Source organism: Aspergillus fumigatus, chromosome 4 (assembly GCF_000002655.1).
Source record: "Aspergillus fumigatus Af293 chromosome 4, whole genome shotgun sequence".
Lineage (NCBI taxonomy): Eukaryota > Fungi > Ascomycota > Eurotiomycetes > Eurotiales > Aspergillaceae > Aspergillus > Aspergillus fumigatus.
This window is the reverse complement of record NC_007197.1, coordinates 1,921,944-1,943,523: the sequence shown is the minus strand read 5'-3', so window position 1 is coordinate 1,943,523 and position 21,580 is coordinate 1,921,944. Positions and strand designations below refer to the sequence as shown.

Here is a 21,580-nt window from a genome sequence, read left to right as displayed (position 1 = left end):
CAACTCCGACATATTCTTGAACCCTCTCTTGAATTGTTCGCTGGATAAGGGCTATGGTAACTGCTATGAAGACCAAGTATGAGCACAGCTAATACATGGCCTTGAAAATGACGGGAAGGGGTATTGAAAATGGACCTGAACAATAAAGCCAAAATCACGCCTCGAATGCTAAAATAGATGTCCCCAGACCCGGATCCGATCTTTTACTCCCTCCCATGAGTGAACAAAGTAAACGCATCAATTGTATGATGTTTCCAGAATGCCAGAAATTGTGAATCATCAAAATGAAAAAAAATTATGGTCCGTATGAGTCCAAGCAGCGCAGTAGCAACTCCGTGGTTATGGTTCATCTTAATATTCGGGCTGCACTCTTGTGAGCGAACACAGAATGCAACCCTGTCCGAAGGGTGGAGCGCATTGGTGCAATCGTTCCTGAGGTAGCAACCCAAACTAATGAATAGAACAGCTCCATCCGGAGGGACAGTGGGTTGCTCAGTAGGCATGGACCCTGCAACCTCTTCTGTTTCTGGCCCTCCGTGAGGGTCCAACTGGGCCCTCGTCAGAATCATCTTCAACGCTAATCGCATTATAGGCCGATGATCCCGCAGTAGACGCTTGATTTCGATGAGATGAGGTTTCGCGACGAGCTGATTGGGAAGTCCTCGAGGTAAAAACACCGGGGGGTGACGACCCATGTCTCACTGATACCACTACTTCATCGTACGAGGGTCCCCGACGTCGACGGTTCGCGTTGACGGGCGGCCGTACAGGCTCATCATCGTCATCATCGTCATCATCTTCGTCGTCGTGTCTATCTTGCTCGTCGTGGTCTAAGACGCTGGATCCAGTTGGCGTAAGGTCGTTCAAACTATCCTCATCATCACTAGTGTGTGTCATTGAAGAGTCAGTGTCCAACTGTGATACGTCGTAGTGGGCTCCATTGCGGTCCGGACCACCGACGACGGTAGATATATCCGAATCAGAGACATAATCGTGACTGGTATGTTCGTCGTCATCAATAAAAGAATCCATGTCGGCATCCTCATCATCCTCATCCGCGTCATCGTAGTCGTCGATCTCCGAGTAGTCAAGGCTAGCTGAGTCGGCGGAAGGGAGGCGTTGAATTTGATCCCGGAGGGCGGGAGTCAAATGGTGGAAAAGTTGATCGAGATCCCAGCCATTGCGATAGCCACCGCCAAAGCCGACTTCAACTTCGTCATCGTAGTAATCAGTCATCTCAGAGTTCTCGTCCTCTTCAGTCCAACCGGTCACCGAATCGGAAGCGTCCGATACTGATTGATCATCTCGAAGGTATCCACATTGTGCGCAGCCAGCATCATCTTCAAGTTCCCAGGAACAGCGTGGACAGCGAATGACATTATCTTCAACATCGATGATGGGCGCCTGACGGGTCGGCTTATTGAATGTACCCCGGAACAACCCACCTTCTCTTGGATGCGTATTCCTTCTGTCGCGCTCCACTTTCTCAGCTTCTTCACGCTGACAACGCTCATGTTGGGCGGTCGTCTCGTTTTTATCCAGGAGCTCTGCACGACTTGTGAACATCTGGACGACCGAACGAATCTTCAAGATGGATTGTTAGTGCAAGGGCCCTGAAGACTCATATTGTTCAGAAAACACTGGGCATCTCACCAAGTAAGCAGGCGCAGGCTGGGTTTTTACCGGCGCTCGGCAATCGGGGCATGTTTTGTTCGATCTTCCCGAAGTAAACCATGATGACAAGCACTATCCCAAATGTTAGATATTTCGTCCGAATAATGAGGAATAGTACTTTGACCAAACTAACAGTGTAACAGAATGTATGCCCACACGCGATTGTGAAAGGTTCATAAAGTGGCTTAACACAAATACCACATTGTAAGAGAGATCTGATGTCGTCCACATGTCCCTGTAGCGTTTGAACGAGCTGTGCGAGGCTATTTCAGCAACGGGCTGGCAATCTTAGGTTAATTCCAGATCTAGCCTACTTACTCCTGCTGCACCGTCCCCCAATCCATTTATCGAGTTAGTCGAGTTCACATTATCGGGGCCGTTGGTGGATCTAGCTCCCGCCGTCGTAGATGGCGACATTTCTTGATGAGATAATATGCTCCCCAGGAGGAGAAAGACGTCGATATTGCTCAGGAAACACAGATGCGCCCCGCACGAGCGAGAATGCAAACACTACGTTAGTGGCAAGATTGGGGGTTCACTGTCGGCAAAGCTTCAAAAACGCGGCAACCACCCTTTTCATCGAAGTATAGATGGGTACGGCTGGAGGAGGTCAGATCCCCTCGAGGATTCGGTTATTCGTCCCGAGCGAAGAGTAGACAAAGAATACCTGGAAGAAAAAAAGGATGGAGGCTTGAGAAAAGAAGATAAGCACAAGCAGAAGACGAGAGAACAAAAGTTCGTGGTCGATAACCACGGTCCTTCGGCCAGGACAGGGCGACGTGAGCATGACTTTTACTTTTTTGGAAGTTCCGCGCCAAACTGAACTAACACTTGCGTCGGACAATAGGCGGCAGGTCACCTGACTGCGCAATCCAATGAACCATATGTGATGGCTCAACAAGCCCCTTCGACACTTCACAATCCATCAATGAAACAGTCAATTATCTTTGACCCCATCTTCATGTGCTCGCCTGATTGTCCCTGGCTTCCTTTCCTGGCCTGAATATGATAGCTGTTATCCAATAATAGCCGTGTGGACCTCTGAATTGACAAGACAATGACACTTCAGTCCTTGAACATGCACACAAGAGCAAGTAGTTTGATAAATGATAAATAAGATGCAAGATGGTATACTCCTTGACGATTCAGGCCTAATTTCTGCTGATGAAGGGCATTATTGTGCGGCCCTAATCACCCAACAAGCCTGCCATTGTCTCCTATCCTCTGAATCAAACTGGGCTGCTCAATAGGCATATGTTGAGGTGTTTGGTCTTGAGCCAGCTTACCGAGCTGTCAAATGCCATTAATATTATCCAAATTTGTCTCCTGAGTATCTGTCAGCACTTTGGGGAAACAGCTTGATGTGCTGCATTCGGATTGATATTGGCTAACGTGCCTAGATTCGTCTCAGTTTTTGATGCTACGACTTGTCCGGAACAACTACTGCCATGAATTGCGCCCCGGCTATCACGAAAAGTCGTCATTGGTAAAGACATCACAAAAGAGGATATAAACGCAGATCAACGAATAACAAGTCTCGGAAGCATTGCGATTCGCAGTACGCGAGATTGATCTTGGTTACTTACCGAGAAACGGTCTTAAAGCTGCTTGCCCCAGAGCTGAAGGCGACACAGAGAACTGAGTCTTACAGCTAAATGACAAAGGGGATATCTGCATGTTCCACTGCAGCGTCAGCCTACTCTGCCGCAGCGAGCTCACGTTTCTTAGACTGCTTCAGCTTGAGATCCTCTGAAATGAGGTGGCTGTCACCAGTCACGCCTTTGATGACCTTGTCATCTTCAACGATCTCTCGGTCCATGTGCTCCAAGAATTCAATTTGCTCATGAATGAATCGCTTCAGGAATCCCGGGTTGAAGCGGCGGTTTGCACGCTTCCGGTCCCGCATGTACTTGTTGACTTCCCTGAGACGAGCTTCGAGAATCTCAAAGCGGTATTCTGCAAACTGATGATGCATCTCGCCAAGGTCAGAAATCGGTCTGATAGTGGTCAGTACCGTGTAATCGGGAATCGCCGGAGACCGTGGGCGAAAGGAGGTCACCATGGTGATCGCTCGGCCATTCCCAGGGCACGAAGGGCTCGATGTTCGATGTAGCGTCTCTGGAGGATTACTGCCCAACCCTGACGGGCCTGGTTAAACTTGTATTGTACCCCTCATGAAAGCCGACTTACCATCTGGGGGCTCCGGACCTTGATCTTTTCGTCATTGCCTCTTCTCAGTTCTGTTTCTCTCTCAATCATGTCCTCGCAGTCGGAGAATATCACCACGCAGACATAGTGATAGCCGTCAGTGTGCCAATCCACAATCGGATCCTTGCCTTCCCAAGTACTGTCGGAAACATTCTTACCAGCATCCTGACTGTTCTTCTGCGCCACTGCTGCAAGAAATTCGGCTTTGTCCTCTTCGCTCTGAACGGAAATGTTGATATGTCCTATCTCGTAGTCCATGACGGGAACCAAATCAACACCAGCAATCCGTGAAACAATAGCGAGAGTCTTGGGATGTTTCCAGGCGTCGTACACAAACGGGGCACACCTGCAATTATCAGAGCAGGATTCGAAGTGAGAGAAGACATCACAGAACTCACTCTGCAGTATAACCTCTAAGTTGGCCCTTAGCAAGACCGCTGGAGCAGTGATACTTGGTAAAGACCTCCTCTCTAAGGGCTTCCTATCTCATGACTTGAATGGCCTCGGCAGAGAACATTGGGAAGGGTTCGCAGACGCCGACAGGAGAAATAGCACGACGCTCTGGGTATCCGAGCTGTGCCATAGTGTAGACCCTGAAGGGGGAGTAAAACTGAGATGCTTAGCTGGGTCGAATTCAACGAACTCCGCTTCGGCCTGCTTCTGTGGCTGAGAGGAATGACTCTCTATTCCTGCATCCCCAGTATCGTTGGTGTGAAGATCCAACGCTAGATCTGGGGATGGAGCAGAAGCAAGTGCCCCAGAAGCTGCCATATTTTCTGGTTCTGGATTATCGTCAGTCCATAACATGTATCATCCATGGACCCACAGCTACTGGCAATGGGCTGTCGAGGGGAACTCATGTCTTCAATACCGATTCCAACCTGAACCACTTCGATTAGATATGGGAGTACGTATTTCTATAAGCTAGTCAACTCAGACTGGTGTTGTGGAGAGGAGAAGAAAGAGAATAAGAGAAAGATTTTGAACCAGCATGATTATCCCTTCAGGCACTTGTGTTGTGTGAATGTTGAATATCGATAACACGCGATCCTAAATTAAGGCATGAATAATCTTATACTATCAGTAAATACATTCAGTATAAAGTAGTGAATATCGTAAATACATAGTTGTTTACTTCGGCCTTACTTGCAAGCTCTCAGTACGATAATGGACTCTATGAACAAGATCTCTAGTAGTATAAGTTATTTTATACGATTCGCTATGGGCAAGTCCTACTTATCAGCTAGCCGCTAACAGTCCAGCGGATCTTACACGATGGTAGTGGGCTCTGGTCTTGTCGAAGCTTCTATCTCGCTAAAAATTAAGTAGAATTTGATTTAGATAACATGATTCCCTTAAAAAGGTGCTCCTTTCTTGTCACTGTTTGTGATCACAAATATAGCTCCATAAGGACTTTTAGCCACATAGGATGTATGGCCTTAGCCCTCTGATTGTAGATAGACTTCTGGCTTGATTGATGTTTAAGTCGAGGCTACTTTCCCATCCTACTGTGATTCTATATAGAGGTCATGTTGAGAGCGTGGTAATGTCGTCATTGCTGGAAAGATAGAAGATGATAAGTGGATGACGAGGGCATACCTGGTTCTCAGGTAGATGATGTATCTAACTTGCTCATTGGGACCTTTACCCTCCTCCAGGTGGCCTAAGTTTGTCTGTCCGGGAATTCTCTTCCCTTTCAACTACCAGAGATGACCTCAGGTATAGGATACAGGTGCAATAATCTGCATCACAATGTGCTTCATTTCTTTCCAGACCTAACTAGGAAATTATACAAAGCTCCAGCAAGTAAGGCATCGAAGACCCATGGAAGAACCAAAGCATTGATTACGTCGCTCCCACTAAAGATTCTTCACCTGATATTGCTCAACCTGGACCTGGTCAGCCTGAAAGAAAACTCCCGACACTGGGTTCAGGAGTGGAAAAGACAAAAGCAACAAGGAAATTCCGCTCGATGCCCTCGGCGTCAATCGATTTCTACTACACTTGGCAACAACGGAGAGTTAGGCTCGTGGAGAATGCAAGCGACAGTTACATTTCCGTACTGAGATCGTCATACGCAGACATTGGAGCCGGGCACCTTCTGCCGAGCCCCCACCCATCACTGGGAGGATGGAAATTGGAATGACTCTGGTGCATGGAGCCTTATGGGAGCTACATCCTCCTAGCCGGGAGGCCTATTTCCAGGCTTTTCTGGAGCTGAACTACCCCAACATTTCTGCATTGTGCAGCAACGAAGGCAAACTACAATTTCTGCGAACATTCACTAACAAGAAAGGAAGCAAGGAGAGAAGGAACCGATTGTGTAGTAGCACTGAAGAAAATCATTGCTGAAAGAGATCTCTGGTGGCTGTAGGACTTGTCGGGAAGTGAGGATGGCCGCCTATGTAGGTTACATCCTTCACCAGAAAAGCAGAACCCAGCGCTAAAGTGTAAATTGTGGTGGAATGCAGAAGTTTATACGGAGTTGAGTTACCTACTCCGTATAAGACGAAGTATCTCCATATGCCAAGACTGTGGGCCCGGGCCGGATTTTCCTCGGCACCAGTCCATGTATCCTCCGCGTGGAGGCTCGATCATCATTGAAATTCGCAATTATTCAGGTATACTCACAGGTACAAGACCACAATCATCTCTTCTTTCTATTCTGTGGCTCAGATTTGTGCAAAACAGTCCGTATCCTGAGCCTGAGGCCTTCCATCCATAGGAGAGATGTCATCGCAATCATCTCAAGCCGACCAACAACAGCAGTTATCACAGTCAGGGCAACCCAATGCTTGGGAGAAAGCGGAGCGCAAATTTGCCAAGTAAGCTGATTCCTCCTGTTCTTCGAGATCTCTGTGACGTCTGTTGTATTTTATTGTATTCCATGATAGTTTTGAAGAACTTTGTTGTCCGGTAATCCTCGGGGGGCATGAAATGTATCCAAATCTCGTTACTTCTGAACTCCACCAGTCTCTGCTTCAGACATGCTCTCTTGTTTAACAACTAAGGGACTGACCTTAGTACAGTAAACATGCAAGTGAATACTATGACCCATGCCAAGATTTCGCAGATCGAAGTCTCAAGTGCATGAAGCGGAACGCCTTTGACAAAGATATGTGTGGAGACTACTTCCAGTACGTTTGTTCCATTCTTTCCTGCCAATCTGTGCTGGTGTTCAGTTTTGTGAGCTTAAACGAACTAATCTATTTTCTGAAAGAGCCTACCGTGACTGTAAAAAGGAATGGGTATGTTGAACTAGTTAAAGTCATTCATTAGAGTCAAAACAGCCCAGAGAGGAGCAAGCACGGCGCCCAGGGGACCTATGCGATTATCATGCTAACATTGTTTCAGTTGACCCAGAAGAAGCTCAGCTAGTTACTAGTCCTGGTATCAGGGGAGAGTGGCACCAGCGCTGTCGATGATGCCCCCTCTGCAGCACCGCTCTAGAACTCTAGAGTGCTGTATTAGCGGGATAATTCCCTCCCTGACAGTGAAACTTTATGGATCTCGGCATCACATCTGTGTCCCGGGGCAAATATCACTGGTCCTGAAGACGCAGGTAATACCTGAAGATCGAATCTGTTCTACCCAACTCAAGTCAGGTGTTAGAGGTCCTATTGGCAGGAACGGATCCGCTGTGGTGTTCAGCTATGCAACTATTGCTCAGAGCGAGACCTTCAGTCTATTTTACGACAGGCTTACAAGAGTCGACAATTCTGAACTAGGGGTGTTTAACCGGAGTTTGCGCTTTGGAGTTCGAGCGAAGTTTTCAACTTGTATATTATTGTGTATTGTACTACTGTGGAATTAATCATCGTTTTTGAAATTCCTGCGCTACAGTTAGGTACCTGAGAGCTTGTAAATGGCTCCTTGTCTTTAAATTGCTTTTCTCAGTACTGTACTTCGCGGAGAGCTTGTGCTTCGGAGAGAATTATATAAAATATCATGATGCCTATGAATGACACCCTTTGTGGATTTTATTAGGTTTACAATATAGTGTGCCACTAAGTAAAGCAAAAGAGGTCATAGTACAAGAAATCACAATTAATGATATATAACAGTAGCAATGAGACATTTGTAAGGAACAATAGCTTGTCAACTTACCTCAGTCATCACCGCCTCAGGAGAGTCTCTCCCCGCCAAACATGCGACGATAAGAATTTCCGATACAGCTAATTGATCACCCCCTCATCTTCCGCATTCTTCAATTTTATTCCCCGCACAACTGTGCTGTGCTCGGCCGGGCAGCAAACGACCTTGTCTGGTCATTGCCTTGAGCTCTATCCCTGTCTACCGAATCTAATCTTTGATTGTTACCGTCGGGCTTTCTGATTCAGAATGTCGGCCACCAACGATGCCGTGTTTCATCGGCGGAACAAGCAAATTCAGGACGCCATTGATGGACAGAACTTGAAGCAAGCTCTGCAGCTCATCGAGAAACGCATGAAAAAGGGAGAAGACTCGAGATTTCTCAAGGTAAAACATCCGCTATCGCCCTTGGGTTTTATTGGCGCGACCCAGCGTTCCGTTTCACTATTTCGGCTGTTTCCAAGCAATGTGACGGAGCTCTTTTCTGCAATAGTATCCATGAATGGCAGCTAAATTCTGTTCGTGCCCAATAGGCGTGGAAAGCGGAGATCCTATACCGCCATGCGGACGACGCCCATCGCCAGCGCGGCCTCACCGAAACGCTGGAGCTGTGCAAGCTAGAGCCACCAACGACAGATTTAGACACACTCGAGATCTTGCAGGAGACGCTACAGAAGATAGGCGGTCAAGAGGATACCATGAGAAGCTTGTGGGAGAAGGCTGCCAAAGCAAAACCACAGGACTTAGAGGTTCAGTTAAGGTGGTTTTCATATGCATTCGAGGCAGACGACTGGAAATCAGCGCAAAAGGTCAGTACTGTACCGTAACAGAATCGCCTGCATTCATATCAGACTCATGACTAACCGTTCATTGTAGGCGGCTATGAGCCTTCAGAGCAACTTCCCCAAGACGCGGAAATACTATTTCTGGGCCATTTTCCTCAGTTACCTTGTTGCCGTAGACAAGAACAGCTCGGAGGCCGAACGGAAGCTCTTTGGGACGCTGGCTTATCGTATGGCCTCCAAAGCCGCAGATAGCGTCCCCGCTGATCCAGTACGTTCAAGCTTTCCCTTTTCTCCCTGTAGTCTGGCGACTCTCACGCTATGTATCTTCGCGGCTTGATGAAATGATTCTTATACCCATCACAACAGAAAGAGTTGCTGAGCACTCCCAGAGCCATACAAAACGCCGAGGAGCTTTTACTACTTATCAAGATCTGCGAATCTCAGGGGCGTCACTCGGAGGTTGTAAAGCTCCTTGATAGCCAGAACTTGGGTCTGAGCTCACGAATTGTCCAAAACGATTGGCCTTTCGTTGGAGAAAAGCTCTCTGGATTGGAGAAGGCCGAGATGTGGGCTGAGGGTCTCTCATACGCGAGGGACCTTCTGGCGATTCCGACTAATGAATCAGAGGAGAAGACTCTACAAGAGCGCGACGACTGGGCTGTCTGGAGTTTACTTATTCATTCAGTTCAGAATATCAAGAACGCAGAGTAAGTTGACTTTGGACAAGAAACTCCTGATAGGCTAATAACAGTCATAGAACTACTGCCGAGACCAGGAAGTTCATCGATGAGTTCATCAAAGCTGTTCCCAGATCACGAAACGCACAATTGGCCCGCCTTGACTTGATTGATTGGAGCTTCAAGTCTGGCAGCCTAAAGAGCCATGAATTGATCACCGCGTGCCAGGAATACTTTGATCGAAATAAGACCAAACTGTATTGTTTCGTAGATCTTCGGAAATATCTGTCTGATTTGGATAAGGCATCTCTAACAGAGTTCATTCAATATGCGTCTCGGACCGAAGGGATCCAAGGCGATGTATGTCCAACCATGATTGCGCTTTACGTCCTTTATTACTAACTCTCTCGATGAAGGAAAACGATCCGTTCAAGGACGTCCCGGCGATCAATGCTCTGAAACTCGAGTACTGCTTCCTGCTTTCGGCCGACGAGGCCAATGCCACACAGCCAAAAGTCGAAGATTATGTTTCGCGTTGCCTCCAGATCTTCCGCAGTGCAAAGCGTCCTGAGCGTACCGCAGCCGGCTCGACCATCGAAAGTCAGCCAAGTGATGACCTTTGTTTGCTCGCCGCTATGAGTCTCATTCGATTCAGTGGAGGTTGGACCAACGAGAAGCCGGACCAGGTTCCAGACACCAGTCTGATTCGCGCAGCGGGTATTCTGGAGCGTCTCTTGCTTGACTCCCCTCATAATTATAACGCGCTGCTGCTGCTCGTCCGGATTTATCTTCGCTTAGGTGCAGGATCCCTGGCTCTTAGGACATTCAGCAAACTATCCGTCAAACAGCTGCAGTATGAGACAGTGGCCCATAATCTCTTTACACGGCTAGCAACTATCCACCCCCATTCAGCACCGCCAGTTGAAGGTGCAGAATACAAGGATTTCTACCCGCAATCTGCATTTGTACAAGCCCTCAACTTTTACCGGACTGCGGATGTCACGACGGTTAGAAACAGGACGAATGGGTTGGAATACGGCAGCTATGCGAATGTAGAAGGAACCATTGATCTTCAGAGACGGCTCAAGCATAGTATCTGCCGGAAAATGTGGGCATTAGATGTGAAGCGGTTACAGCGGTTAGCTGGAGGGGACAATATGGGCCGATACAGTGATTTGGGTGAGACTTTCTAACTTCCAGCGGAATATATTGAGCCCGATGCTAACCTGGGGGTTATTTCAGCAAGAGAGACGTCTCCCACGGTAGATCAACGTGTCTTTGATGCGTTTATGAACTGCGAAGCACCTGGCCAGACTACCTTTGAGGAGCGAGTGCGCCTGGGACCTCTGCCTAAGGTGAGTCTTCTTGTTTCTGGATAGAACGTGACTAATGCTGTTTAGGAACATTGGGTGAAATCGGCTCAGTTGACAGATCAGCTGTTCGAGCTCTTGAAGAACCTTGCTGCTCAGAAACCGGTGTCTGCAGAATTTGATGTGCCTAGCCTGGATGATCTTCTGAGCTCAGACGCCGAGTCCGAGATGACCGCTCCTGAAATAGAGAGCGTCAAGCTACATGTGAACCTCCTCAAAGTGGCGAAGCTTCTCAGCGGATCAAAATCGGTCAATCCAGAAGAGGTTGACATCTGCCTATCGCACGTGGAGCAGTGGCTCGAGTCCAGGTCGAAGGACTTTGCCTTGGACAGCGCGAAACTCTCCCCTGTTATGTTGAGAACTGCAGTGTTCTTGCGACCGGAAAGTCCCTCGGCTCCATCGTGGAAGTATTTACACGACACTTTTCTCGTACTCGAGTCGCTCAAGGCGTTGTCCTTCGTATATACAATCGCATCAAGAAAGGGTCCCAAGACAGCAAAACTTCCCAAGGACCGTGTCGAAAAATTGGGTGGCTTGATTGGGGAAGTCTATGACAGCGTTAGAGCAAATATTCGTGCTCTCAAGTCACGAGTCTCCGAGCCAGGCATGCTTGGCTCCCTGGTCGACCTCGTTCTGGCTGGTGGTCAGCAACTTCGGACCGAGCTTGAGAAGACGCTTGACATGCCAGCAGTGGAACTTGTCTGTGGTGAGCTAATGGATAGCTGGGAGGAAAACCTGAATGGAGCACTTTCTGTAAAGTTGTGACAAGCTGTGACGATTGGGTGACCCTAATTCAAAGACGAGAAGTCGAGAACTGAACTGGATTTGGATAAATGTATATATAGCGATTCTATACAGATAAAAATGCCTGGCTTCATAGAATTCAAATGAACTAACCACCCTGCCATGGATGATGAAGCACAAGCACGTGTGGTGGCCTTCAACGGTGAGCAGTCATACATTGCCTCTTCAGTTCAACGGTCTCTTTGTGACGTGACTGCTAGCACGTGCATCGAACGATCAAACCACGACCACAGTGCCACAGATATAATCTTCCACCGTCCTACCAGTCCATACATTCTCGTTGAGTAACGGCCTTAGTTGTGATAGTACGCATGGAACTTTATAATCCCACTGAGCAAGATACCCCAGACTCATCGAAAAACTGCATTCCCCAATCTCATCAACATGTCCATCTGCACCAGGATGCCAATCCCTTACATTCCTGGATTCTCCTGTTCATAAGCATGATACGCGAGTCATCTCTCCTCCACCAGCGAATCCACTCAGGATACGGGCCAGTAACACAAGGAACCACCTCGAGGGTTACACAGCGGGGATCATCTCCATCCCCGAATTCTTGCCCTTCCAAATACGAGCCTTAGATTAGGATAATGGGGCTAATTGCTAGTATCCACGGGCAGATTTAGGCTTGTCTACCGATCCGTTCTATATCCGTGCCGCTGCGTTTCTAATTCGGTTGTACCAGGCATTCTTCGTCATGTGTGATGGCGAAGCCGTAAGCTTATGGACCGTAGCGTATGCAGGTAATCGCGCCGCAAGTGTGATTTTTGATCGTCCTCTTGGCTACCATGGGCGCATATGCTGGATGCTACATCAACAGCTGCTGGTGTTCAGTGCCGCTGCGACGGATGATTTGTTGCTGCGGATTACAGCCCTTCTGGTGCTTGTTCTCTCCTGGAGCCTGACTTGCACTTGCAGATCGGAAAATGGACTTGATCGAAGCTACATCTCTCCTGAAGAAATTGCTGATATCCTTGTGTTGATCTTGCATCCAGTTTATCGGCACTGTCCTTATCTAACAGGACGTAATGACTGTTCTTGAGGGCATGCAATCCGCTGCAAGCGAGGTTCATAGATATGACTACCGAGGTTCGGTGCGCTACTGGAACGTCGTCACGCAAGCGACATGCCTCGCTATAAGTACAGTTCTTGTCTGGACGCGAATGTATTCGAAATTATTTATCACTAAAGCACCAGGATGGGAAGACTGTATGTGAAATCCCAGCATGAGGATCATTATTCAAGTTATTCAAGCGCTGAGGCAGTGGCCCCCTAGTTTGCTGCGTTCTCGCCTGGGTATGGCTCACTTTTATCACTTGGATAAGGAGTTACTCATAAACACCAGCTTGGACTGTTAGCATACGTCGTGATCACATTCGAGGCTGACAAATACGGTAATGGCATCCATATATGGGAAGTGGATGAATCTGATCTACGGAGATATAGCAAAGTGAGTGAGCGCCTTGCACGCGGGTTTGGTGTGTTCGCTGATTGAGATTCAGTGGGCAAATACGTCGCAGATAGTCTATGGCCCTCTGATCTTCATCACCAAACTATCAATCCTTCTACTTTACTTACGCGTATTTGCTCCCTCCTTCAGAAGCAAGACCTTCTTCTGCATCCATGCGCTTATCTGGCTCAACTTCGGGTTCTACTTTGCAGACACGATCGTGAAGATCTTCGAATGCTCGCCTCGAGCAAAGATCTGGGATAAGACACTCAAAGGGCACTGTATCAATATCAATATCCCTATCATTGTGACTTCCTCAATCAATGTGGCGTCGGACTTCCTGATACTGGTTCTGCCTATTGTGAGTGTGTGGCGCTTGCAAATGAGAGACTCCAAGAAATTGGGCACATCCATGATCTTCGCTGCTGGCATCTTGTGAGAATCACCCTTGGTTATTCGGTGCCATGAGCTGACCGCAATAATTGCACATAGCGCTTGCATGTGCAGTATCATGCGCCTTGTGGTCAGTGTGCAGAACAGAACCGTCGAGGACAAGACCTACGACTGGTTCCCCGAGTTTTTATGGACGTAAGGCGATTTCCTCAGACGTCGGTCATCATGTCTCACTTATGATCAAATTGCTGACAGTGTCGTCTTTGTTGTCTAATGAAGGTCTGCCGAGGTCACCTCCGGGATCATAGCCAGCTGTATGCCGGCTTTACCAACCTTCTTCAGACACTTCTTCAAGCGAGCATGTGCCCTAATCTCGAACCTAACCACCAGCTATTCGTCCCGATCAGCGAAGAGAGCGATAGAAGTAATCAGTTGGCCCACCAGCTGGTCCGTACGTCAAAAGAAACAATCGAGCGGCGGCCATAGCATGACCGAGCTCTGCCAGAGCACCAACTGCGAGCTGGACGATATTGAGCAACAGCCCGAGGAGCACACAGGACGTATTTTCTCAGGGGCCAGTTACACGACTGCCGGCGCCCAGGTGGGTATACTTGAACTTCCAAACGTGGCGTCGGGCAGTTATACATTCGAAAGTCGAGGCGCTGGACTTGGACCAAATTATCGTTCGGGGATTCTAAAGACAGTTGAGGTAGATGTTGCATCTCAGCGAGGATGAGGCATCTTATATATTATCGCAATATCTTTCACTTTTAAGGATACGAGTGCATCCACATTCAGTAGGAGTCAAATAATACAATATGGGTACACAGGGCAGATGAAGAAACATACCTTCCCGAAATGGTAAAGCATAAACTCTTATTCTGGTACGGCAAGTCCCCATGCGGGCAGGAGCGATGTACGGCTGTAGGTCAGCCACCCTAGCCCTAAGCCCTAACCGCTCGCCTACGCACCAACACGGGCGGCCAACCAAAACTTTGCAGGCTCCATCGCGATTCTATCCGCACCGACGACTGTCGACTCGACAACTTCCTTCCAGCAACCACCGTCGTCGCCAAACCCCAGTCACAACCGTCGAGATGGCGCAGGAACGTTCCGGAATCGTGGTCGGTCTGAACAAGGGCCACGTACGTTGAATCCCTCTCCTGTTTCCCTAAGAAAAAATGATGTTTCCGGTCGATATTTGTCCAGTCGATCTCGAGAAATTTGGATTGAGGATACGGAGCGTAATATGGAGGGGACATATTGTCGGATTATCAAAAGACACAGTTCCTTCTTGAGGGGATGAAATGGGAACGACAATGGATGCGCGAATCGAACTTATTGAGCCCGACTTGACAAAAATCGATCGGAAACATTCGAACTGTGATTATAGGAATGAGGAACAATCAGTGAGCTAACTTGGGTTCCCGTGATAGAAAACCACCCCTTTCAACACCCCCAAGACCCGGATCAGCCGCACCAAGGGCCAGTCTTCCCGCCGCACTGCCTTCGTCCGTGACATCGCCCGTGAGGTTGCTGGTCTTGCCCCTTATGAGCGTCGTATCATCGAACTTCTGAGAAACACTCAGGACAAGAGAGCTCGCAAGCTCGCCAAGAAGAGGGTATGTCACGAGTTCTGGATATCAGTCTTCATATGTCACGAGTTCTGGATATCAGTCTTCACGAGTGTTCTTTTGCTCGCTTCTCTGGGAACGTCATCATACGGTGTCTGCGCTTCGAAGTGCAATTTGATTAAGCATACGGCAACTGTCTGTTGTACACTGCACCCTCCGCGAATCTAGCCATTCAAGTACAGAGAGCGCCGACCAACGCCTTGTGGAGCGAGCTGAGGGAACACTTGCTGAGAACTTCCACAATCAATAATGAACAATGCTAACGAATCATGTGTTATAGCTCGGTACCTTCTCCCGTGGCAAGAAAAAGGTTGAGGACATGCAGAGAGTCATCGCCGAGTCCAGACGTGTGACTGGTCACTAAATTCGTTTTTCCTTCCTCTGAGAATGTGTTTATTATCGCCAGAGAACGAGATAACGAAATTTAAGTGAAATCGTTTCGGTTGCTGAGTTGGCGCATGGAACCAGGAATTGTTGTCCGTAACATTCAATCCGTCAAAAAGTCCTATGGAGGGACAAAATCATGATGCAATAAGCATGGACTAAATACCAAAATGGATCTTTTGAATCTAATGCAACTGGGAGAATTTCGGCCTAGTGTTCACGGCCTCGGTGACTGAAAACCTAACACTACTTTTGTTCCATCGAAACCCTTTCTCTCTGATGGATCCACTTATCATGCGGATACAATTTTTGCCCATTACTCCTGTCTCAGCGCTCGCAGCGAATGCATCGCGGAGTTTCCATAATGTACAGTCCTCATCTTCTACCGTCATCATCTATTTGTTCGACTCCCATGGCACCAGGTCGACCACAAAAGTCGAATATATTGCGAGCATGCCCGTAGATAGATCATAGCCTTTGGTCATTCTACTCCGTAGAATACACAATGTGGATTTCACGCTAAAAAACGAAATGCTAGTTCAGATTCTCATTTCTTTCCCGGCAATTTCAACCACTTGGGTATCCCGCCAGGTTTGCGTCCAGACTTCTCTCGATCACGGTCGCCAAGTCCGCCTACCTTCGCAGGCAGAGTATCCTGCGAAGTATCCATCAACTCTGGCGGCTGCTCGACCTTGAGCTCCTGCGCTCGGTTCCTGAGCTCAGGCTTCAGAAGACTTGCTCTGGTTGATCGAGCAGCAGGAGACGCACTTGCGTCCCAAGAGAAGGTGACGAGGACTCGACCGATCATGCCAAGATCCTTGATCAAGAACGTCTGATCTGTATCAGGAATGATACTCTGAATCTTCTTCGCACCTAAACCCGGGGTCCCAGCAGGGAAGGACGTGAGTATGAAACTCTCGCTGGCAAATTGCTCCGACAAACAACTTCTTACGAAGCCGTAGAGCGTTGCGCCGGTATCTTGTTGCCTGAACTTCGAGACAATCTGGCTCTGGTCCGGAAGGCGGACCTTGACGTCAACTTCTCTGACCGCTGCACGCTTCTCTTCCTCCTCTGCCGCTTTGGCTGCGATTTCTGCATCCGTGGGAAGACGGACGGGGCGAGAGGCGGCATTGAGACGGCGCTGGTGGGCTTGTGCTTGGTCCACAGATGGAATGTAGTCGTCTTCGTTATATGTCATTCGCGCGGCCTGCGGAGTGGTGTTGGACGGTGCTGAGAAGACTGTGACTGGTCGCGAAGACGGCTGGGTCACAGCAGATGGTTCGGTGGAGGCGATGGAGGGATGAGAATCAGGTCCCGGTTCTTGTGTTGATAGCGCAGGTGCTGCCGCCGCTGCTGCTACAGCATCCAGGGGCTCAGCATGTTCAGCACTCGGCACTTGATGTCCAGGTTGGCTTTCGGCAACGGTCTTAGGTTGCGCTGGCACACCGGCCGTCTCTTGCGGTTCCGGGGCAGCATCCTCAAATGCTTTGAAGTAATCTTGGATCTTAACCATAGCCACCTCAAGAGGTTCCTCTGTCCTCCGGAAACTTAATCTGACCAGGACATTCCCACTATTGAAACCAAGCTGCGCTAGCGACTTCTGGAGATCTTCAAATGTGGACAGTTCTCGTCCCATGATCTGAACTACCGGAGTCTCATAAAATAAGCGTCCTGATCCCTCGTTGCCGGCACTGGCGACTGGGACGCCTCGTCCGGTGAAATTTCGAGTCGGTCCGCCACCTGCAACACCTGCCTCGAACTTGCGCAGCACTAGCCATAACGTTGTCGTGCTGGGGAACTTGTCTAAAAGCCGTCCGTTGGGAACACCTCGAGCTTCTGCCTCAGGCAGCTGTAAAGCGACCGTGACGATAGAAGGCGATCGGGAGAGCTGCACTAATTCAAGTTTCGCACCGGAAGCTAGCCCAGAGAGCCGGAAGACTAAAGAGAGATCGAGCTGTTTGCCCTTGTACCTTTCCAATTATTAGAGTCCGCTTCATTACTTCATCAAGAGCTCAGGTCACTTACTTGAGGCCGTACTGGCTCGCATTCAAGCCGAGCTTAGCGCATGCTTCTTGTAGTATATCCGTCAAATGTTTCCCCGGTGTTGTCTTGATTGTGGCTCTTCGAGCAGTCGAGTCTAGAACGACGACATGTGAGCTCATGGTTTGGAGGCGACCACTTGCTTGATTGATATTATTATTGCGGGGCAACTATGTGTTGAAGATGGCAGTTGGGAACTTTAGGATGAGATGGAAAGTGAAGTAGACAAAATCAGAAAGTTCTCTATCTGAATAGGAAGAGACTTGTAGAGGAATAAAATAGAAGTTCGAAGAAAGAAGAGGGCATAAGACATCAATGTCCATCTACCTGCGGAGTACTTTCGACGGTTCCCGTAGGCAGCGGGCGCAGCGTCATCCGCAACGAAGCTCTCTCGGCGGCTCTCACGCGTTGGACCAAGCAGCAGAGCTTCCCCGTCAGTTATCATCTTTCTCCATCATCGGCATCGCCTTCATTTTCACCTTTAAATTCATTCTCCTCCTCTCCCCAGTTCTTTGTTTCCTTCATTTAAATTCTCTCTGGTCTCATTCGGCTTGCAATTTCTCGACATACCTAATTCAACATGGTAGGTTGAGCTTCCCCTTCGTAACCTGACCGACTAGAGCTAATCGAATCCAACCTACAGAGCTCTCCCTTCGATATCAGTACGCAATCTTCCTGCTCTTTATCACGATCTCGCATACACGAGACTGACTGTGTCTTTGTTTAGATGGCGGAGCTTGTGTCGCCATGGTGGGCAAGGACTGCGTTGCAATTGCATGCGACCTCCGACTGGGCATGCAGGCCTTGACCGTCTCCAACAACTTCCCCAAGATCTTCAACTACGGTCCCTCAACCTACCTCGGGTTGACTGGCCTGGCCACGGACGTCAACACTGTCTCAGACCTCCTTCGCTACAAGGTGAATATGTACCGACTCCGCGAAGAACGGAACATTGCGCCACAGACTTTGGCCAACCTGGTCAGTTCATCGCTGTATGAGAGACGGTTTGGGCCTTTCTTCGTGAGCCCTGTCATTGCTGGCGTGAACAGCACGACGGGTAAACCTTTCATCTGCGGATTTGACAGTATCGGATGCATCGATTTCGCCAAGGATTTCATTGTCAGTGGTACGGCGAGTGAACAGCTTTTCGGTACTTGTGAGGGTTTGTGGGAGCCAGATCTGGTACGTTTCTTTGGTTCAGCTATATTGCAAGACGGTTCTGCTAACGTTCGATTTCACCTTCCTTAGTCCCCTGAAGATTTGTTCGAGACTATTTCTCAAGCCCTTCTCAGTGCAGTTGACAGAGATGCTCTTTCCGGTTGGGGTGCTCAAGTATACATCATAGAGAAAGACAAGGTGACGAAGCGGCTACTCAAGGGAAGACAAGATTAGACATTCTGTGCTTGGCACGCATTCTGTTAATTTCCGTTTAATGCCATCCCTTAATCATATCCTGGTCGAACCCTACCGATTGGATGGAAGTAGTCGCTGTGGTCTCATATCTGCCTTAAATCCTACATACCATCGGTTGATGGGGCAAGCAAGAGCACAGCGATGTCTGTCCATTTACCTCCAGCTCTGGAGCGTCAGCCTGACACGGACCTTTGAATTAGCCAAGGGTAGACAGCTGCTTTACGGCCTTGATGACTATTTCCTCATGAACAGGAATATATCCCTCCCCTTTTTAGTAGCCATTCTTTCCAGTCACGGCGGCATACGCCTGGCCACCCTTCCCCAAAAAGCTTCTCACATCAGCAGCGAGTAGCTCTGGTACTTCCCACGCGGCAAAATGGCCACCACATTCAAACTCACTTTCCCGCACCACTGAGCCCATGCTCCGGCACCACAAGAAGGGTAACTTGATCAACTCTCGCTTGAAATGCGCCACGGCCAACTTGACCTCCCCGGGGATGGACGCGGAGATTGCATCAACGGTGGACACTCTCTTCAACGTCGACGCTGATGCATCAGCAGGTGGCGTCTGCGCAGCCTCGTAGTAGATCCGAACCGAAGCCGCGGGACCCGCGACCGAGAACTGGTAGACGCTCACCCACGTGAGAATCTCATCGTCTGTCCAGGGGTAGTCGTCCGCCCAGGCGTGTAACTTGTCGTAGACCCAAGCCAGAAGGGCGACGGGACTATCGTGTAGCCCGTAGCCCAGCGTCTGGGGGGCAGTTTCCTGCTGGCGCATGTAAGCATTTCCCCGGTTCAGATAGTCGAGGGTGGTCGAGATCAAAGCCCTGCTCCGCGAGGAGAAGGGAAGAGTCAGAATTGATTGCACAAAGATCCATGGGTGGCGCCATGGGTAGGGAGGAGCCACGGGGGCGAAGTTGAGATGGACGGCTTTGATGTGCTGGGGGTAGATCGTTGCCATGACGCGGGCGATGATGCTACCCCAGTCTCCTCCTTGGATGACTTTGACTTGTCAACGGGGGGTCTTGATATTGATACGAAGGGATGGATCGTCATGGAAAGCGTACCGTATTTCTCGTAGCCTAGATTTAACATGAGGGAATGCATCGCTTCAGCATATTGTGCCAGACCGAAGCCTCTCTGCATAGACACGGGGCCGGTCAGCCAGAGCAGGACAGCATGTGCTGATAGCACAGCTTGGACAGACCTGTTTCACGCCCTGCGAGAAGCCAAAGTTTGGCAGTGAAGGCACCACCAGGTCAAAAGCTGGCTGATTCTCGTCGCCTTTCGTCAGGAGCGGTATCAGCTTGACGGCCTCAAGAAAGCTGCCTGGCCCTGGATATTGTGAACCAGTCAACAGACCTTCATCTACAAAGCCAACCGCACATATGGTACATTACAGCCATGTAGGAAGAGTAGCGGAATAGCACCCGGCATAGGACTCCTCTGATGCACGCAATGAATATCGAGCTGCACAAAGCCCGAAACAGAGACAGAGACCATGAACTGGTGCAGTTTGCCGTTCAACTCCTTCTCCTTTGCGCGCCAGTCGAATCCATCGCGCCAGTATGCGGTCAGTCGTTTGATCTCGTCCAGTGGGACTCCCAGGTCCCAGCCTGCAGCGTCTAGTTCATCAGGGAAGGTAGCGGCCTGAAGCTTTTGGTGCAAAAGATCCAGTTGGGAGTCGGGGATACTGATGGTGAAAGGCCGGATTGTATTCATCTTGATACTCGTCCTGTTTCAAGTGGAAGCTGGATTAGTCAAGGCATTGTAAATACTCCATACCATGATGTGTTTATAATGATATACGCCAGCTGTCATGCTGGCGGATCTACATATGAAACCGATCAATACCTCGGTTCATAGGAACGCTTCGTATCTCGACGATTCAAGCTGATGTATCTACTCCGTAAGGAGCACAGAACACTGGGAATAGCAATATCATGAGTATCGTAAGTACTACCCTTTTAGTACCTACAATGAACCCATAGTAGCTCACAGAATGTTCGAAGCTGGGATGGAAGCCATGATTGAACCATCGGACTAAGCTGTTTTCAAATAATGAACCCATCGGTATGATTGATTAATTTGATTATATTGCGCCAGTATTTGCTATGATTGATGGCCATGTCCCATGCTCGAAGAAATGATTGATTGCCAGCAGGTTAGAGTAGTCCATGTTATCTACGTTCGGGTTAAACTCCATCCTTCTAGTGGCGGCGTTGTTTCTGGGATACCCCTCAAGATCGAAAAAGGCAAATTTGAACATTGCCAAATTCTTTGGCATTCTCAACATTGTCGTCATCATCGATCATGCTGTCAAAGTTGCAGTGTCGTTCGTTCGAGATCTCAGCCATCCAGGCTTTCTGCCTGGAAAAAGTAAGGCAAGGGGAGGAGGGTCCGGCGTCTGTGCAAATACAACCAGCAATGGAGCCCGGCACTGTACTGTACCTCTGGTACAGAACTACAATAAATGTGGTCCACTCTGTTCCTGATCCAAACCATGCGTATAATCGTCATTCCCTCTTCCCTACTTTCAAGCTGATATACTATGATATGAAAATATTTCTGGGGGACCAAAGACAAAGCATTGGCGTCTGGCGAGGCAAGAGGATGACAACAGCAACACAATAACTACCTACCTACTCAATACTCT

General features: G+C 48.9%; 9 protein-coding genes across 9 annotated transcripts; 5 read left to right on the top strand and 4 right to left on the bottom strand.

Moving 5' to 3' along the window:
• Window positions 1-4: 4 nt before the first annotated feature.
• AFUA_4G07490 (uncharacterized protein) lies at window positions 5-2,475 on the bottom strand. Its single transcript, XM_746983.2, has 4 exons — window positions 1,993-2,475; window positions 1,808-1,927; window positions 1,654-1,746; window positions 5-1,584 (listed from the first exon to the last, which is right to left on the bottom strand). The coding sequence occupies exons 1-4, from the start codon at window positions 2,089-2,091 to the stop codon at window positions 493-495; spliced, it is 1,404 nt and encodes a 467-aa protein (XP_752076.2). The 5' UTR covers window positions 2,092-2,475; the 3' UTR covers window positions 5-492.
• Window positions 2,476-3,370: 895 nt separating this feature from the next.
• Window positions 3,371-4,653, bottom strand: AFUA_4G07467 (uncharacterized protein; the record flags this gene model as incomplete). Its single annotated transcript, XM_001481510.1, has 4 exons — window positions 3,371-3,813; window positions 3,861-4,228; window positions 4,281-4,352; window positions 4,418-4,653. The coding sequence occupies 4 exons, from the start codon at window positions 4,651-4,653 to the stop codon at window positions 3,371-3,373; spliced, it is 1,119 nt and encodes a 372-aa protein (XP_001481560.1).
• A 3,570-nt stretch (window positions 4,654-8,223) lies between these two features.
• AFUA_4G07460 (MDM20/NAA25 family protein) lies at window positions 8,224-11,571 on the top strand (the record flags this gene model as incomplete). Its single annotated transcript, XM_746986.1, has 8 exons — window positions 8,224-8,361; window positions 8,508-8,783; window positions 8,851-9,027; window positions 9,126-9,466; window positions 9,517-9,796; window positions 9,853-10,615; window positions 10,679-10,791; window positions 10,837-11,571. The coding sequence occupies 8 exons, from the start codon at window positions 8,224-8,226 to the stop codon at window positions 11,569-11,571; spliced, it is 2,823 nt and encodes a 940-aa protein (XP_752079.1).
• Window positions 11,572-11,712: 141 nt separating this feature from the next.
• On the top strand, window positions 11,713-11,898 carry AFUA_4G07450 (uncharacterized protein; the record flags this gene model as incomplete). Its single annotated transcript, XM_746987.1, has 1 exon — window positions 11,713-11,898. The coding sequence occupies one exon, from the start codon at window positions 11,713-11,715 to the stop codon at window positions 11,896-11,898; it is 186 nt and encodes a 61-aa protein (XP_752080.1).
• Window positions 11,899-12,773: 875 nt separating this feature from the next.
• On the top strand, window positions 12,774-14,189 carry AFUA_4G07440 (uncharacterized protein; the record flags this gene model as incomplete). Its single annotated transcript, XM_746988.1, has 5 exons — window positions 12,774-12,819; window positions 12,969-13,060; window positions 13,113-13,495; window positions 13,553-13,648; window positions 13,844-14,189. 5 exons carry the CDS (start codon window positions 12,774-12,776, stop codon window positions 14,187-14,189), a joined length of 963 nt encoding a protein of 320 aa, XP_752081.1.
• Window positions 14,190-14,340: 151 nt separating this feature from the next.
• AFUA_4G07435 (60S ribosomal eL36 domain-containing protein) lies at window positions 14,341-15,451 on the top strand (the record flags this gene model as incomplete). Its single annotated transcript, XM_746989.2, has 3 exons — window positions 14,341-14,598; window positions 14,890-15,075; window positions 15,368-15,451. The coding sequence occupies exons 1-3, from the start codon at window positions 14,353-14,355 to the stop codon at window positions 15,449-15,451; spliced, it is 516 nt and encodes a 171-aa protein (XP_752082.2). The 5' UTR covers window positions 14,341-14,352.
• Window positions 15,452-16,018: 567 nt separating this feature from the next.
• On the bottom strand, window positions 16,019-17,633 carry AFUA_4G07430 (putative UBX domain protein; the record flags this gene model as incomplete). The annotated part of the gene is made up of 2 exons (XM_746990.1): window positions 16,019-17,441; window positions 17,497-17,633. The coding sequence occupies 2 exons, from the start codon at window positions 17,631-17,633 to the stop codon at window positions 16,019-16,021; spliced, it is 1,560 nt and encodes a 519-aa protein (XP_752083.1).
• Window positions 17,634-18,091: 458 nt separating this feature from the next.
• pup3 (proteasome core particle subunit beta 3) lies at window positions 18,092-18,903 on the top strand (the record flags this gene model as incomplete). The annotated part of the gene is made up of 4 exons (XM_746991.3): window positions 18,092-18,094; window positions 18,155-18,173; window positions 18,239-18,693; window positions 18,760-18,903. The coding sequence occupies 4 exons, from the start codon at window positions 18,092-18,094 to the stop codon at window positions 18,901-18,903; spliced, it is 621 nt and encodes a 206-aa protein (XP_752084.3).
• Window positions 18,904-19,195: 292 nt separating this feature from the next.
• AFUA_4G07410 (epoxide hydrolase) lies at window positions 19,196-21,567 on the bottom strand (the record flags this gene model as incomplete). Its single annotated transcript, XM_746992.2, has 4 exons — window positions 20,325-21,567; window positions 20,132-20,259; window positions 19,992-20,064; window positions 19,196-19,926 (listed from the first exon to the last, which is right to left on the bottom strand). Exons 1-4 carry the CDS (start codon window positions 20,644-20,646, stop codon window positions 19,196-19,198), a joined length of 1,254 nt encoding a protein of 417 aa, XP_752085.1. The 5' UTR covers window positions 20,647-21,567.
• Between the last annotated feature and the right edge of the window lie 13 nt (window positions 21,568-21,580).

What these genes read in the sequence shown, in the direction of transcription:
- AFUA_4G07490 (XM_746983.2), bottom strand. Translation starts at nt 2,091, where the DNA reads ATGTCGCCATCTACGACGGCGGGAGCTAGATCCACCAACGGCCCCGAT. An exon ending in TGGGGGACGGTGCAGCAGGA is followed by an intron (nt 1,928 to 1,992) that starts GTAAGTAGGCTA and finishes AGCCTCGCACAG; the next exon opens with CTCGTTCAAACGCTACAGGG. An exon ending in GGCATACATTCTGTTACACT is followed by an intron (nt 1,747 to 1,807) that starts GTTAGTTTGGTC and finishes CATTTGGGATAG; the next exon opens with TGCTTGTCATCATGGTTTAC.